General features: G+C 40.4%; 1 protein-coding gene across 1 annotated transcript in view; it reads right to left on the bottom strand.

The window, feature by feature from the left end:
- KLHL29 (kelch like family member 29) overlaps window positions 1-18,690 on the bottom strand; it is a 1,048,894-nt gene that overhangs the window by 148,730 nt on the left and 881,474 nt on the right. The window contains exons 10-11 of the mRNA XM_073568302.1: window positions 7,344-7,542; window positions 5,647-5,829 (exon numbers count right to left, since the gene is read on the bottom strand). Coding sequence (XP_073424403.1) covers window positions 5,647-5,829; window positions 7,344-7,542 — 382 coding nt within the window. The remainder of the gene's footprint in view (window positions 1-5,646; window positions 5,830-7,343; window positions 7,543-18,690) is intronic.

The following is an 18,690-nucleotide window of genomic DNA, read 5'->3' as shown; positions in this document are numbered from 1 at the left end:
ATCCTGATGAAATCTTTCTCCTTGCTCTTCGCTAACAGCACCAAAGTTTTCAGGAAACTAATACAAATGGGAATATAAAAAATGTAACTGCAAATTCATCAGACAATCCAAGGCTTTGAAATGTTTCAACCTATTATCGATGATGGACTTAAATTTTGGATATTTGTTGTTACCTAGGAATGTCTTCATGACTTCTTTAAAAGAATCACAAGCCCTTTTCTCAACAGCTTTCATTGTTGTTTCGAACTTGTCGTCCTTCATGAGTTTCTCAATATCTGGACCCAGAAAAATGTCTTCCTTGAGTTTTGCTTTGGACAGTCCTTAAAACTTGGTACACAGATATTTAAAAGTCTCTCCTTTCAGCAGAGCTTCCATAAACTGCTTCATCAGTCCAAGTTTAATGTGGAGTGGTGGCAGGAGAACTTTAGTGGGAGCAACTAAACTTTCCGTTACTATATTCTTGCATCCAAGTTGCAAAGATGTTCTTGTTGGCTAACTATTTTAGCTCCAGTGATGAGTCACATTCCAGCTGTTCCATTTAGACAAAAAGCAGGGGTACTCTGTGTATCCTCCTTGCTGCCCAAGAAGCAAAGATAGAACTTTCAGATCACTACATATTGACCATCCTTGATCCTCGTAGTTAAGTTTCTTGAAAATAAAATCTAAATTCTCATAACTTTCTTTCCAGTGCACAGAATGTCCTAAAGAGACTGAAGCATATTTGCTGCCATTGTGCAGCAGCACAGCTTTTAGACTTTTTTTTTTTGCATGAATCAATAAAGAGTCTTCTCTCACTCAGATTGTACTCAATGTTACATTTTCCATCAGCCCAGGAACATCACTGCAATGCACTAGAGCACAGCACAGTCTTGAGAAAAGTATGGAAAGAATTCCTTTTTTACTGCTTCTATACCATGAAAAACAGGTACCATGAGATGGCAGGTTCTTTTCCTTTAGTCTAGAGCCTAAAAGTTCTGCAGGATGTTTAGGAAGGTCCAAGCCCCTGACTAAATCATTTAATTTGAGCTGTGAAAAAAGATGAGGCTCGTTGGGATTAGCGTGAAAGTCTTCATCAGAATCCTGCACTTCATGTTCTGAATCAGGTGTATCTTCAAGTTTCTCCGGAGGTGAAGTGACCGGTATTTGTGGACCATGAGACACAGGGCGAATCGCTGATGAGAGATCCCAGTATATCATTTCCTTCTTATTTTTAAGGTTGAATTCCTCCACATTGCACAAACAAAATTAGCCATCATCACTATGATTTTGGGGTTCCCCCCAGATCATGGGCACGCCAAAAGGAAAGCTCTCTTTCTTCCCTTTAGACCAATGTAATAGTAGTTCTTCACAAACAGAACACACTACATGTGGACCCCATGACGCGTCCTGATGACCTAATTTTACACCAAAGTAAGCAAAATTACTTTTTTAATGAAGTTCGTAATGTTCCTTTGTGGTTAAATTACAGGATGGGGGGTATTATCACAGGAAGGATCCTGGATTGGAGACATTATTACAGGATGGGGGGCATTTTTACATGAGAGGGCAAACATGTATGTTCTTTACAGGATCTGGAACGCTACAAGGGCTCATAGATCTGACAAACATGCAGGTGAGGGGCCAGGTCCAAATTTTGCATCGTGCCCATCAGACTCTAATTACGCCACTGCTCATGGTCCACAAGAGCTTCTATAATTTATTATGGACCTCCGGTGAACTGGTAGGTCATTCATAAATCATAGGACAGTATGGCTTTGTTTGATCACATCTTTTCCATGCGGTGGATAGGAAAGTGTTAATCAGAAGTAACGTGATGTAAGAATAGAGTACTTAGAAAAATGTACTTATACGGAAAGTGAAGCGAGATCCCTGAGTGCAGCCAGCCTGGAGCAAGTCATGGATGCCTCCGACTCGATGCCGCTGAGAATAAGCCTGCCTAAAGCTTCCTCGAGCTAGTGTTGGATCCTGTAGAGCTGATTAGCATTTCTTATTTTACAAATGCTTCCTCGCCGTCTGACATGCCTATAATACATAGTATTGGAGTGGGCAGATCCTCATTAAGAAGCTAGAGCAATAGAAATGTAATTAGCCTGGAGACAAATAGACACAAAATTACAAAAAAAAGCACGCGCGCCGCAAACAAGTCTTAGGCTTATCCTCCTCAAAGTGTATTTTCTTGCTTGGCTAGTCTATACACCAACCGGTTGACCAATAGGCAGGGGAATGTGTATGGAAGGATAAATAATGCAATGTAATGACTTTATCCTTTGCTTCAATACAGATTTAAAACTAGGATCAGTTTAATACCATCTGCACTGTGGTCCCTACTGACCGGGATGAGAAAATAAAGACTTAAAAGCTTCTTCATCAAGGGCTCGTCTCACACGAGTGCAGACACTCTGATGAATGCAATAACATAATAAGACTTTTATCGAGCACATAAACATAAAACTTTTACAAGAAGACCCCCTATGTGGTAGGGACCGTAATACCCATAACATCAATTATGTAGAATACATAACATATTAACGATTGTACTGATGGGGCTCCTTGGGAGGTTGCAAGCAATGGAGATAAAATGTAATGTCTCATTCTACATGAAGTATGCTGTTCCCAAAGCTCATACAGTGGCTTGTGAAAGGATTCACCCCCTTGGCATTTTTCCTATTTTTCTACCTCACAATCTGGACTTTGACTGTTTTTTTTTTTGAGGGTTTGCACCAGTTCATGTAAAGAGCATGCCTACAACTGTGAACGTTTGGTTTTCTTTTTATTATGAAGCAAACGACAAATAGCACAAAATAACTCAAAACTTTAATGTGAATAACTATTCAGCCCCCTAAAGTCAGTACTTTGTAGAGCCTCCTTTTGCGGCAATTACAGCTTCAAGTCACTTTGGATAAGTCAAAACTGCTCCAGCTCCTTCAAGTTAGATGGTTTCCTCTGGTGAACAGTAATTTTCAAATCTGACCACAGATTCTCAATTGGATTAAGGTCTGAGCTTTGACTCGGCCATTCCAAAACATTTACATGCTTCCCCTTACCCCTTTGAGTGTTGTTTTAGTAGTATGATTTACGTCATTGTCTTGTTGGAAGTTAAACCTTGGTCCCAGTCTCAAATCACTGACAGACTGAAACAGGTTTTACTCTTGAATATCCCTGGATTTTGCACCATCCATCTTCCCCTCGACTTGGACCATTTTCCCTGTCCTGTTACTAAGCATCTGACTTATGAAGGTAATTGAAATTTTTAGGGGCTTCATAGCAAAAGGGGTGAATATATCCTGTATGCACATGTCAAGTTTTAGGTATTTAAGCCCATAAATTTATTTTCTGCCTATATTTTTATCTCACTTAACCAACTTAGACTATTTAGTGCTGATGCATCACACACAAATTGGGTTACAAAAATATTTAAACACAAGTTGTAATATAACAAAATAGGTAAAGAGCCAAGGGGGCAAATACTTTCGCAAGCCAGAAAGCTAAAAAGAACGCAATAAAGAAAGCTATAAAGAATATCTCTGGAGGACTCAACACAACAGTTAGCCATTTATTTAAATAAGAGCCATGTAATATCACATTTGTCCTGAAGTGGCCACTGTAGTAGAAATGTGTAGCTTCTTCCTGTTTCCCTAATGGTTGATCCACTGATCATCTGCATTTATAGTAATGAACCGTTTAGATAGGATTATCTTTTAATCCTTTAACCAAGTGACCTTTTCCTTGCTGAGGCACCACACAAAATTAACACCAGTTAGTTTTGCCAAACAACTCCATATATACAATATTGACATTCTGTGGAATTTTATTATTTGGATATCAGGATTATTTGCAGTCACACCTGAATTTTTAAGCTTTTTATGGACGCAGGTCCTGCTCTGCCCTTATTCACATTGAGATATTTTTTATAATACAGTAGTTAAGTTTTCAAATTAGAAACAGCATAGGACCGTCACGATTTTGTTATATCTTGTCGTGGTGGGATGGTTTTGCACTTTTTTGATCAAAAACAGTGTGTACTAAGTAACCTATATTATTTATATGTACTATTACTTTTTACTTACTTACAGGAGGGTATTAGCTAATTTTTTTTTATCTTAGGTTTTGAGTGTATGTAAGAGGTATTAGATCATGCCTAAATCATCTGTCAGGGAGAGTCAGAAAAACATATTCACATTTGCCTGATGGATGATCCTACTGACTTTAGTCTTATGTGTATGGGTGGTTTTTTGTTGAGTTTATTGAGTAACTGCTTTGTTGATATTATCCAGAATACAAGATTAGTGGTGGGCCGATCCGTGGATGTTAGGATCCATAGGGTTTGGTCAAACATTAAAAATAAGTTTTGTCCGGGTACCAGAACGGTACTTGAACTCGAACCTGAGCACTGACCCCATTCAAATGAATAGGAAGCCTGAATATTCGGTGTTTTCCACGCTGTCATCTGTATGACAGAGCGAGAAATACCAGCTCCGATCAGTTGTAAGTTTGTTACCGCTGGTCAGAACACTACAGTTCTCACGCTGTGACGCAGATGACAGTGTGTTAGCCACCAGATGTGACCGGTGGTAGAAAGGTTACACTCTCATCATTGTACGCCTGGTCTTGGTGATAGCACCAAGAGCAGGCGTATGATGATGAGAGTATTCACCAGTCGGCACCTGTGCAATAAATAAATAAAAAAAATGGCATGGGCTCCCCTCTATTATTGATAACCAGTGCAGGTAGAGCTGACAGCTGTAGTCATTAAAGCTGATGTCATTAAAGTTATTGCCGATCAGAGGCTTCTCACACTCTGCTCAGTGTGTTCTGGCTGGCATGGAGAGTGGTTACATCACTGATGTGACTGCTCTCCAAACCATCCGGATCATTGTGGGACATGGCCATTAATGGATTATCGGTGGATAGGCGAGTATAGCTTTGCTTTTTTATTATAATTTTTGGTATTATAATAAATGGGCAAAAGAGGGTTGGGGATATTTTATTTCAAATAAAGGAGTCTGTGTATTTACTTAAATTAAAGGACTTTACTCTGTCTTTATTACATCTTACTATGGGGTTAGTATTAGGGGCGTCTGATATATGCATCTCCATTACTAACCAGTGGGCTTGATGTCAGCTGCCATAAAACAGCTGACATAAGCACTACATATATTACCCACTTGCCACCGCACCAGGGTAAGTGGGAAAAGCTAGGCAAAATGCCAGAATTGGCGCATCTCATAGATGTGGCTTTTCTGGGTTGCTCTGGCTGCTAATTTTAGGCTGGGAGGTAATATCCAAGGCCTCTTCACAGTCTGAGAATATCAGCTCTCAGGTGTCCATTTTAGATCGGCTGGTTATCAAAAACTGGGTGACCCCACAATTTCTTTTTAAATCATTTATTTAAAAAAATTAAATAAAAGAGCATGGGGACACTTCTATTTTTGATAACCAGCCAATATAAAGCTCAAAGCTGGGGGCTGTAGCCCGCAGCTGTCGGTTTTGCCTGTGCTGGTTATCAAAAATATTGCAGACTACACTTTTTTTTTTTTTTTTTTTTACACAGTTTGGCCGATCCTTAGGATATTAGGATACTTTGGGGTCCACATCTTGCCACCCCTGCCTATAATCCAGAATTATTACGTAAAATAAACTTCTTACCTGACAGATAGATATTGTCCCCCGCGCTCACAACACTGAAAAACTCCCGGTCATAGAAAGGTAGACTCGCCAGCGGATACCATTTATTGATTTGTGGGTTCAAACAAGTGACGGCCGTCAGTGTCCTCTGATTCATTCCTATCATTTGCCGACCCCCAACTAGAACAATCACTTCAGCCACACCTGGAAAAAGGAGAAGAACACATCAATCTGTTGTATAGGCATATTAGTATTGGGTAGTCCTACACCTCTAAATAGCTTTTAAATAATAACAGCGGCGGGAGAGGATTGTGCTGATCCTGTGGGAGGCAGTGACCTGTTCAATAATATGATTGCACTAGTGGAGACAGGTCTTCATATGACAGAATATGGTATAACTTACCAAGAAATGTGTATTATAGCAGGAGGAGAGGAGTGTGTTGATCTTGTGGGAGGCAGTGACTTCTCCAGTGGTATGATTATGGTAGTGGAGACAGGTCTTCATGTGACAAAACACTATTACTTACTACAAAATGTGTATTATAGCAGGAGGAAAGGAGTGTGATGGTTTTGAAGGGACAAGTGGAGGTGGAAATGACAATGTAATGAGACAGTCGTGGACTACGTACTGTGTAGCTAACCAAGACCTGGGAATGATGACATAAGCAGAAGATGATGCTGAATTTTAAGAGAGAGTGACCTGTCCACTTCTGTGATTTTGTTACTGAAGAAAAGACTGCGTATAAAAAGGACAATATCATAAAATAGGTATAAGGTGATCATTATGTTAATAAAATAGCCATGGGAACCATAGCAGCAGCAGGAGAGGAGTGTGCTGATTGTGTTAGCGGCAGTAACCTGTCCATTGTTATGATACAGTTAGTAAGGACAGGGATGCAAGTTACGTACATGGGAATAATGACAGCAGCAGGAAAGCAGTGACCTCTAAACTTATATGATGAAGGGAATAGATTTAAATGGAAATTTAGATAAGTAACAGTCTTCCGACTGCACAAATAGAAAAGGTGATGGCTCTTCTAAGCCATTCCATTCCACAATTTTGTCATTACTCCAACTAAAAATTTTTAATATGGAAAATTAATACATGACTGTTGAATCCGGTCCCATCAATATAGAATCAAAATGGAAAATTAACCTTTTAAAGGTTATAAATTTTTAACCGGTGTCCATTAAGGGACACTGGTTAAAGTAAATCTGAACTTATGACTACAGAATTAGCAGAATATACATAAATTAAAAATTATTAGCTGAAATCAGATTTGATGTAAAAAAAATAAAAACCTTCACCCACTGCCATACTATGGGGTACAACTTTGACCTTAAATAGATATATACTGCTCAAAAAAATAAAGGGAACACTATTCCATTTGCAACAGGCTGTTTGTGTTCCCTTTATTTCTTTGAGCAGTATATAAAGGCAATCAACATCTGACATCCTCACCAAAAATAATATAGGCATAGGTCCATGTCAACTCCTTCTTTATTTCCTTCTTCGTCCTCCCATCAGACCAGCATAAATAACAAAAAGTCCTCCCTTTTCATGATCAGGAATGTAAAACTCTGTCCTCCCTTTGCGTTGTCTTCTCCTGAGTTGCCCATATTATACAACTCACCTTACTCCTATGCTAAGCTTAAATCTCCAATGTACATCCAATCCAACCATGAAGAATATTCCTTCCCGCCACCGTTTCCGTTACCTGCTGATAGTCTTGGCCTTGTGCGCGGAGTTTGCATCTCTTGCCGGGCGTGAGGAAGCATGTGATATCTCTTTGCCTCATTGACTAAATCCCGACAAGCCTCTGATGACTTTATCAGCTCCTCATTGTCAACTACATTGAGCAGATAGCTTGGATGAATGAAGGGAAGACGGACGACAGCCAACAATTCCGCGGAATGCTGCAAAAGAAGAATCCAAAGAAACATGTTCAGTGTCAAACTTTATCTGAGATAGCAGCTCCTTTCCTCTTTTCCTCCTGCAACAAAGAATTATGGTACAAAAGACTTGGAATTGAATGGTCTCCGGATGTAGGAACTGCACAGCAGGTTTACTAACATGTATTCATAGAGGACGGGATCTTGTGTCATTCATATTACAAGTACAAATGCATTCAGTGTTAACAAAAAGTTCAATGAAAAACCACAAAAAGATAGCAACTGGATTGTGCGGGCTGTGATCCTGAAGGAAGGCGGAAAGAGAGACATTTCGATGGTCAAAGGTGGACTCTTGTCTAACATCCAAGGTTTTTTGTCTATTTAAAGTAAGATGTACAGTAATATTTTTCAGCAAGTGCCAAATATAAAGTAGGTAAGGGAATATATTTCAATGTTCTTCAGAGCAAAAGAATCCACTTACAATAAGATAAACTCAAGTTTTCACTGAAGAGTCAAAATCATACACTTCACTGTTCTTCATTGACAATGTATATATAGAAATAAGATAGATGCGAGATAGATAAAAAGGTAATTGTGATATACAATAAATGGTGCTCTCTAGCTTTTCTTTCTGCCAATAATGTACAGACAAATACAGATATATCTGTATATACCAGTACATTGTCAAGGAAATTATTATTGAGGTTTTTCAGGCAGAGAAAATCTACTCAAAGACACAGTTCAGTCTGTGGCTCACTATTTGGGTTTCTTCCTTCCATTTAGCTGCTCCATGTTTGAAACTTAGCAGAGATCATCATCCCAGAATGGCTGACAAAGAGATATATCAGTATATAACCAGTACGTTGTGAAGAAAAATATTATTGAGGATTTTAGGCAAAGAAAATCCTCTCAAAGACACAGTTCAGCCTGTGGCTCACTATTTGGGTTTCTTCCTTCGATTTAGCAAGTCCAGGTTTGAAAGCTATCAGAAACCATCAACCCAGAATGGCTGACTTTCAGAGATATATTTGTATATACCAGTACAATATGAAGAAAAATATTATTGAGGTTTTTAGGCAAAGAAAATCCTCTCAAAGACACAGTTCAGCTTGTGGCTCACTATTTGGGTTCCTTCCTTCCATTTAGCAATTCCAAGTTTGAAAGCTATCAGAAACCATCAACCCAGAATGGCTGACTTTCAGAGATATATTTGTATATACCAGTACAATATGAAGAAAAATATTATTGAGGTTTTCAGGTAATGAAATTCCACTCAAAGACACAGTTCAGCCTGTGGCTCACTATTTGTGTTTCTTCCTTCTATTGAGCAGGTCCATGTTTGAAGCCTAGCAGAAACCATCACCCCAGAAAGCCAGAAGAGCTACTCGACCCAAATCCCTCGCTTCTAAATAATATTTACACAGGGGAAAGTACATTCTTTAGCGTCCTGTGTAGTTTCTTCTGCTGTCCTGTGTAAATACATCCATGCAAAATAGATGAAAGATGGACAAACCCGCCGATGCCAGCAGGACCGACTGACCATTTGATGTGTGTTGGGACCACCAACTCTCTCTTCCAACAGATGTTTTTGAAGGAGTGAAAGATTGGCCATTAAAATTCCAGCCACCCAATCTGTTTGTTTATAGAGGAGATAAGCCACTGCCAATGCTGTCTGCTAGCTGCTTTTACCTTCCTCCCTGTTGAGACAAAGCCAATTGATCATGCGTATGGGGGAATCTGGAGTGATAACTGTCAGCAGCCAACAATTATCTCATGTGCATGGCCATATTAAGAGAAGATATACAGGAAACCAGAATACAGAGAGCAACAGTGCCCCCCCTACAATGGATAGATGGATGGATGGATGGATGGATGGATGGATGGATGGATGGATGGATAGATGGATGGATGGATGGATGCATGGATGGATGGATTAAATTTGAAGGAAGATATATGAAGACCAAATAATTCTGTAAATCCTCAGCCTATTGAAAGAATGACCAATGTGAAGACTAGGCCACCGTTGAGGTCCACAAAGAAGTCAAATCAGGTTACAAAGTCAATCCAATTAATGAACAAACTCAATTCCAAATAAACAAATGGCCGCATCAAAACTTCTGCAATAAGTTTTCCTTTAGAATATATTTTCTGCTCCAGTTTATTATTCTGCACAATCCCCTTAGTATCCAATTGAACAATAATAGCTACAACAAGATGCAAATTAATCTAATTTCACAGGCAGAACCATTATAACAAGGACGCATTTCTTGAAAAGGAGAATATTCTCTCTATTCAGAATGCACTTCCATAACCCTCGGGAGCATATGGCAATCTCTAAGGCTTATTTTGTAATAAAGAGACACAGATAACCTTTGGATCGAGGAGGCTGTCTATTCCACTACATTGTGAAAGTTGAAAAAAAAAATAAAATAAAATCAGCCAGTCACAAAGACATTGTAAAGTGCTGTGCGCCGAATGCAAATCTGTACAGCACACCATAAAAATGTGCACTTGTAGATGACTAGACTCCAAGAACACGGAAAATAGGGATATAAGGCACAGTGATGTGCAGCTCTTAAAGGAACACTGATCCTACAAATTAATGCATAATTTAAACAAGAATTAAGGTTGCCTCACAATTTGTTAGTCTGTAGCATTTTCTGCATGGATCAGAAACAATCCAGAAGGGTTAAATTCCAGATGCTCAGTCTCATCTTCATCTGGGATCTTATAGCCTCAGGCAAGGAGAAGAAGGTGGAGGTTTCTGCTGCAGAGGGGGGAGGTTCCTGCTGCAGAGGGGGGAGGTTCCTGCTGCAGAGGGTGGAGGTTCCTGTTGCAGAGGATGGAGGTTCCTGCTCCAGAGGGTGGAGGTTCCTGCTGCAGAGGGGGGGAGTTCCTGCTGCAGAGGGGGGAAGTTCCTGCTGCAGAGGGGGGAAGTTCCTGCTGCAGAGAGCAAGGTTCCTGCTTCAGAGGGGGGAGGTTCCTGTTGCAGAGGGGGGAAGTTGAAGCTGCAGAGGAAGGGAGGTTACTGCCACAGAGGGGCAAGGTTCATGCTGCAGCCAATTCCAATTTACTTACAGCCACATAACTGTAAAGACATGTCTGAGGTCCTGATAAACCCAGAGAAGATTTCTTTGTATATTTTTCAGTTTTCACTAATATGAAACAATAAAGTATCAAAGAAAAGTGGGAAATAAAGGAAAAATCGCTGGGATATTTTTAAATTCTTGTGCATTTTCTGTGTCTTCGGTGACTTGCTAAGTCTGAGCCTACAAAATAGACTAGATTGGGGAAAACACCACTACGTTTGTTATTAGACAGTTAGATAATGAAGTGATCCTAGGATGCACCCTCTGCTGGGTAAGTAATGATCAGCTGCAATTGGTAACAAGCAAAAAGAAAAATGTTAATTTTCTATACAGCGCCACCACAAGGGATATAAAGGTATTATGTAGTCCTGATTGAAATCAATGAACTATTCTTTTGTAATGCATAAACAAGCTAAACCTCTATAGGCAGAAAATCCCTTTGTAGCCTTTCCTGGACAAACCCTCCTTATATACCAGACCTGTGTCAACTGTACCATCCAATATCGATAGGTTTGGCTGATAGTATATTGTGTTTTAGGGCCCTAGACAAATTGATTGCCGGCAGAGTTAGAGGGATTGCCTGTCCTTGGGGGTACAAGTCTGCAGTCACTCCTGCACTGCGGGATTTGCCTACTGTGATTTGCATACTTCCAGTCACATTCCAACTAGTCATTTCCGGCTTCGCTCAATACACTTGCATTGAGACAGGTCGTGCACGTCTAGTCAGCACGTGACCACATGTATTCAAATCGCATACTTGTGGTCACATGGCCACCGCTCCCATCACAGGAGAATCCTCACAGCATGCAGTGTGCGCGCTGTAAGGATTTGTAAGTCTGAAGTCACACAGAGTGACTGCAGATTTGTACACTAATGCCAGACAATGCCTATAAGAATCTGGCATGTCTGAATTTGCATTTTGCTTACTGTTCGCATAGACACGTCTCATGATGGCTCCGAACAAGCACTCTTGTACAGTGGGTACGAAAAGTATTCAGACCCCTTTAAATCTTTCACTCTTTTTTTCATTGGAGCCATTTGGTAAATTCAAAACGTTCAAGTAAAACCATCTCAAGGAGGATCACTGTTATGAACGAGTCACCGTAGGATGCAAAAATAGAAATGCTAGCTAAGTCCAGAAAACCAGAGAAGTTGGCAGCTATCGGATTGCAGACCTCTGAACCTATCAACAACAACTAGCAGTAGCCGTGGGGGGTTCCTACGGTGCCCTAGACCCCTCGATCACAGCCGGAGAACTACATAGCCTAAAGACAGAAAGGGAAATCTAAACTGCCCCAGAGCAGACCCCAAAGCAATAGGCAGCCCCCAACATATAATGACGGTGAAGCAAGAAGAAAAAACACTAACACAGATAGAAAGATACACTGAGCAAATGATGGGGCCCAAGCTAACTAGATAGGACAGGATAGAAAAGCTGCTGTCTGCAATCCGCCAAAAACCCTATCAAAACAAGAGCCAACAGACTGACAGGGAAAAAGGCCCTGAAGACGCTAGGCTTCAAAAAGACTATGTCAGTACTCAGGTATTTTCTGAAGACAGAGCAAAAAGACCCAAAGGAATTCAGCTCACCCCAGCAGGGAATGGCAGAATCCAGAAAAGCAAGGCAAAATAAAACCAAAACACAAATGCAAAAAGCAAGGCAGAAAACTTAGCTTTTGAGGAGCAGGAATCAGACTGGTCTCCTAGAATCCCTCAGAGAAATCACCAGCGAGGCAGAAGGGCATCGGCTGCCTTATATCCAGTCAGCAATTCCCGTCACCCAGTCATCCTCTACCAGCTCAGGTGTTTGATAATCAGCCTCACTACCTTCCTTCACCAGAAGAGGGAGTTCATCAGACCTCAATGGTGAAGGGGAAAATGAACTCATAACAGATCACAAGGAAATAGACAGCATGCGACTTATATATGAATGTCTGAGCAAAGGGTCTGAATACTTATGACCATGTGATATTTCAGTTTTTCTTTTTCTATAAATTTGCAAACATTTCTACATTTTTGTTTTTTTTTTCAGTCAAGATGGGGTGAAGAGTGTAAATTAATGAGAAAAAAAGGAACTTTTTTGAATTTACCAAATGGCTGCAATGAAACAAAGAGTGAAAAATTTAATGGGGTCTGAATACTTTCTGTACCCACTGTATATGGGTGAGCCAGCCAAGAAGGCTATTGGCTGAATGATGTTTCATACTATAGTTCAGACGACAGCAGTTTAATGTGTATGGTGGGCCCTAGTAGTTGGGGATCTTCATATGAGTAGCAAATGGGATGAGGAGTTGAAGGATCATGGGACATAAGCTGAAATGCTGGACTGCAGTGGGCATTGGTAAGAACAGTACATCTCGAAATGGTGCTTGGAAAGTGCTACTTCCCCTATCAAAACGAAGGTCAACCAAGGAAAAACTGACAAACGCCATTATAACAAATAGTGTTAGGTTGGTTTCATTCATTTGACTTTCATAAACCACAATGTCTGAACCAGCCGCAAGTCTCGTGCCCTGAACTCAACAGCCTCACAAGAATATCAGGACAGCCAGTCCGGACATCATGGTCCGTACTCGGACAGTGAAAGTTGGATGAGTGAAATCAGCCTTAGGCCGGGGTCACACTTGCGATGAATACGGACGAGTGCTTTATGCGATAAAACATCACATAGCACTCGGACCAGTACTCATCTATGGGGCAGCTCCCATAAATGTTCTTTTTCTCGGACATTTTCAGCGTCCAAGTGAAATCGCAGCATTCTGCGATTGTCACCGACACTCGGCTGAGTCTCCGAACTTGCACCCATATAAGCATATGGGTGCGAGTGACACAGCATACATCACTTGGATATCATCCGAGTGCTGTGCGCTATACGGCGACGCCGGGAATGAAGGAGATGGAGAAATTAATTTCTCTGCCTCCTCCGCAGCTGTGCTCCGATCCTCTCTGTGCGGTACGCTCGGAGCACAGATGCATGTCATTCGGCTCCCGCTCGCAGCAGAGCAGGAGGCGAGGGTCATTAGCATATGGCATCCAATGCACCCCGGCCTTAGTCTGATACTTCTTTGTCTTTGAAGATAATATTTTAATAAGGAATAAGCTGCTATCAGACACCTTTAATGGTGGCCTATCTACCAGGAGAACCAACACTCGAGGATGTTAACATCCAACATGCCAGATTGTTTTTCACCTGTTACTGAGATGAAGGTAGGCCCTGCCGAAATCGCTGGTTTCATTGATGTTCATCTTATGGTCTGCTTACCTCCTGCTGATCGCATGACATACTCAAGGTCACCCTTCTTCTAAAGGAAATAAGTCGCTACTGGCATTGCAATCAATTATCATACACTACATGCCACCATTTATACATTGGAGCTGTTCTTCTTATATTTTGGAATTGTCCCGTGAACCCACGTAAAGTCGTGTAAGGTCTAGAAAACCCGCAGCAGTGAAGCAGTAGACTATCACTACTGGGTTTTAGAAGATTTCCATTTCTGTGACCTTCTGTTTCAGAAAGACTGAAGAGAGCGTCAGCTATATAAATAACATCTGCCATCGTCTATAAAAAGTAATTGCAACCTACAGTCATTGATTAATAAATGTTATGTATGGGAAGTGACATTTGGCTAGGAGTAAGGAAAATGTCAATATCACAAGCAGTATCTGTCCATCACCGGATGTAGAGTCTCTTCCGACTCTTGGGATGACCAAGTTCATTAGTAGGCCTCGCATGTCATGATTTTATCACTTGGGTTTAAAATTGGTATTTTTAACGTCAGGGCTCGAGTTCTGAGTTGTATGACATTTACTGTGACGCTAAAGTCTTATACCAACCAACAGCAAAAGATAATTTCCAAAGAAAAACATAAAATTGATCAAATAGTTTAAAATCAAAAGTTAGGTCGGGAATGTACTGTATATATCCAGGCCATCTAGATCAGATTTTTTGTGTCTCAACTGATGGCAGCTGATGTTGGAACAATATCAATTATCATCAGGCTTTTTCACCAATTTCTACCAAAAAAACAGTGAAGCGAATGGATAAAAAAAAACATAAAACCCATGTAGCATATTCTCATCTGGCAAATTGACAGGTCTAATGCAACAACTGATGGCCAGCGTCTCTGTAGGTGCACAAAGATCTCAACAACATAAGAGCTTGCTAAAGGGGTATTCTCAAGTTTGGAAATAATCCCCTATCTGTGGGATAGGGTCAGGGAATAACTTCGTGATCTCTGGAGTTCGGATTGCTGTGACCCTCATGATCCTAAAAACGAACTTGTTTGAATAGAGGTTGATTACGTGCACTGTAACTCCATACATTCTCAATGAGCCAAGCACAGCGCTCAGCTGGTGTTCTGCACTCCCCTAAGAATGAATGGAGCAGCAGTGTGCATGATCGACCACTGCTCCATGCACACAGACCTGTTCACTGGGTCATGGAGGTCCCAACATTCAGAACCACAGAGATCAGGAACTTATTCCACATGTAGAGGATAACTTTCAAACTTCAGAATACTCGTCTTCAGAGCCCCAGTTCTTGAGAATGGTGGGAGTCGCACGGTTAGGATTCCCAGCGATTAGGAAGTAGTCCCCTATCAGGTGGATAGAGGATAACCTCAAAACTTGAGAATACCCCTTTAAGTTGTTGAAGTGGTGGACTAAGCTCCAGAATCAAAAGGAAGAAATATGAATTCAGCTCTGTAGCATAGTAGCAAAGATCGAAATCCTCATTTGCATGGCATTACATGCTCCACCCCCGAGGGATGCTTTCAGGAACACCCACAACCACCCACATTCCATCTGCATAACCATATCCCTTTTAGTTTGAGACTCAATCCCCAGACAAATGGGAAGCTTAGAAGGTGCGATGGTACACCTTAAAGTACAAAATATGAAAAAAAAAAAGGACCAAAAAAAATCTAACAATGTGTATTAAAAAAAGGCTAAAAACTGGGTGAGTGTTAAAAAATTGCCTTATTCAAAATGAATATTACAACACTTTTCGCTGCCTCAACACGTCCTCAAGGGAATACACCCATTATTCGGATGTCCATATAACATCCTCACGAATTGATCTGATTCTTACAAATATTTTCACATTAACTAAGTTCCAAAGAATTAAAATCCTGAATAAGTCCTTATCTGATCATTCTCCGTTCTTAGCACAATTCACATTAGGTCCATCCCACGAAAATACCCACCTCTGGAAAAACTTTTTAAAATACCTGAGTTTAGACCAGAGATTGAAAACCATATTGCCAACTTCTTTAATGAAAACCAATCAGACAAAATTGATATTTTCACATTATGGAATGCCAACAAGGCCGTACTAGGGGGAACTCTCATTCAGATTTCCTCAAGGTATAAAAAGAGAAACAGAGAAAAAATTGCCACATTGCAAAAACAGATCAATGAGAGAGTGGAACGACAAAACAGTTTGGCACATCCTTCCACTGTCCTTCAAGGGCAAATTTTAAAACTTAGACAAAGTCTAAGACTCAAAATCAGCCAAGAATTTGAGGCGGTAATTAAGGCGTCAAAATTTAAGACTTATACATCATTGAACAGACCCACCCAGATACATGATGGTGAAATTGAAAAAGGAGCAAGTTAACAGAAGAATAAACAAGATAGTCTCCCTCTCAGGCGAAGCCAAAACACACCCGAAAGATATCACCAAATCATTCGCAGAATTTTACCAGTGATTATATAATCTTAAAGATGACCCTCAGGCCCCTGTGGTAGACCACAAATCTATTAATAACTTCTTAGCGGATATCAACCTTCCCAGGCTGTCTCAATCAGACCTGGAACAAATTGATAGCCCCTTTTTGGAAAAATAATTATTGGCCGTTATCAATAAATTAAAGGCCCAAAAATCCCCGGGACCGGCTGGCTTCTCCACCGAATATTTCAAGACCTTTTCTAAGGCTTTGATACCACATATGGTCTCAGTATTTAGTGCAGCGTCCTCTCGGGGCTCCTTCCCAAAAGAGATGTTTAGAAGCTGTGATTGCTTTGATCCCAAAAACGGGGAGGACCCGGAGAGAATGCAAAATTACAGGCCAATCTCGCTTATAAACAACAATATCAAAATTTATTCTAAATTACTTGCCGAAAGATTAAAAAACATACTCTCTCGTTTGCTATCTGATGACCAGATTGGCTTTGTCGCAGGACGTCAGGCGGCGGATGGAGCGAGGAGAGTTTTGAATTTAATTACCAGGGCAAATCTATCTAATACTAGATCGGCATTTCTGGCATTGGATGTGGAAAAGACCTTCGACAAGCTGAATTGGTCTTACCTGGAAGCAACTTTAACTAAATTTGGTTTTAGCTGAGGATTCCTGTCAGCGGTCTTTGCGTTATACTCTGCACCCAGCGCCAGAATTTATGCTAATAATTGTCTCTCAGATCCGTTCTTCATCTAGAACGGAACAAGACAGGGGTGCCCTCTGTCGCCTCTGCTCTTTGTACTAGTAATAGAGCCACTGGCTGAAAAAATTAGATCCAACAAAAATATAGTAGGATTTATTTTCCTTCCCGTTGTTTTAAAATAGGTATATTTGCCGATGACCTCTTTTTGACCCTACAAGATCCCTTAAATTCCATTAGAGCACTGGCTGCAGACCTGGAAATGTTCTCAAAGGCCTCTTATTTCAAAATTAATTCTCACAAGTTGAAATTCTTGACCCTCAACATGCCCAAAACGGAAATTGAGGAGCTAAAGAGAAGTACTGAGTTTGCTTGGGAAGATAAGTGGATAGTTTATCTTGGGATCACTTTAGCAAGTTCTATTCAAGCAACTGTCAAAACAAATCTAAAGGGGATCCTTGCTACTGTCGATAAGGATATTTCCTTTTTCAGGCAAACTGAACTCTATATGTTTGGTAGAGTGATGGTTGTGGAATCCATCATCCTGCCCAAAATTGTCTATTTTTTTAGGACGCTCCCGATCACTCTTCCTTTCCAATCTATACAAATTTTACAAAGCCTACTAAAATCGTTCCTGTTGAATGACGGGAGGCCTAGGGTGTCGTCAGAAATTCTATATAAACATAAAAGCAGAGGAGGTACGAGCCTGCCAAATCTGCACGCATACTATGTGGCCTTATTAATTAAACAGAGCTGGTTCTGGCTCAATAACAAACAGAAATCTCCAGCTTGGTTTTGCTTGGAGAGAGACATAAGTAAATTTGACTCTCTATAATAATTACTTTTCCACTTCTTGTTTCAAGAGCCTCGAAGGATATCTTCTCATCCTATTTTCAGACCATCATTTCTGCATGGAGATCACTGATCAAACCATATAAAAAAATTAACAAAATCGAACAGGCCTTGTGGTTTCCACTTCAAATGGTGGTTTTAATATTTAACTTCCCTCTCTCAGAAATCTGGAGTAATTTAGGTATTAAAAAAGTAAAAAATATACACAATGGGTCTAATTTTCTCCCATTCAGCGAATTAAAAACCAAATATAATATCCCCTCCTCTGAATTTATCCCTTACTCAATGCTGAAAGATAAGGTACAAAAAATCCTATTAGGCAAAGCATTTAACTATGGGTTTGTGTCTTCACTGCTGTGCAGCCTAAATAATAAAAATACCTGGAGCTTAAGGAATATATACTCTTCTTTCAACAGAGAGGAACTCTCTGGCAAGAACACATATTTAAGGAGATGGGAATCTGACCTTGGGATTGTTATTCCGACTGAGCAATGGGACATCGCCATAAAAAATAAGTATAAATCTACCATATCAATGACTCTTCACGAGTCCTACTTCAACCTACTTACAAGGTGGTATCTCACGCCTATCAGACTCTCCCACATTAACCAGGACCAATCCCCCCTATGTTGGAGAGGATGCAGGCAACAGGGGAATCTTTACCACATCTTTTGGTGTTGCCCGAAAATAAAACGTCTCTGGCTCCAGGTTTCTCGTCATATTGACTCCTTTACCGGAAACTTTACCTTGACTCCCCAAAAAGCATTGCTCGCCTAAGAGACAGGTAGTTATATGCATCCTTTTGGTAGTTAAAAATAACTTGGCTTCCTTTAGGAAGAAGCCTGACCCTCCT

This window comes from Dendrobates tinctorius, unplaced genomic scaffold (assembly GCF_039654945.1).
Source record: "Dendrobates tinctorius isolate UK_male_01 unplaced genomic scaffold, ASM3965494v1 ptg000021l, whole genome shotgun sequence".
Taxonomy (NCBI): Eukaryota; Metazoa; Chordata; class Amphibia; order Anura; family Dendrobatidae; genus Dendrobates; species Dendrobates tinctorius.
Note: the sequence above shows the minus strand (reverse complement) of the source record. Positions and strands in the feature narration are given on the sequence as shown.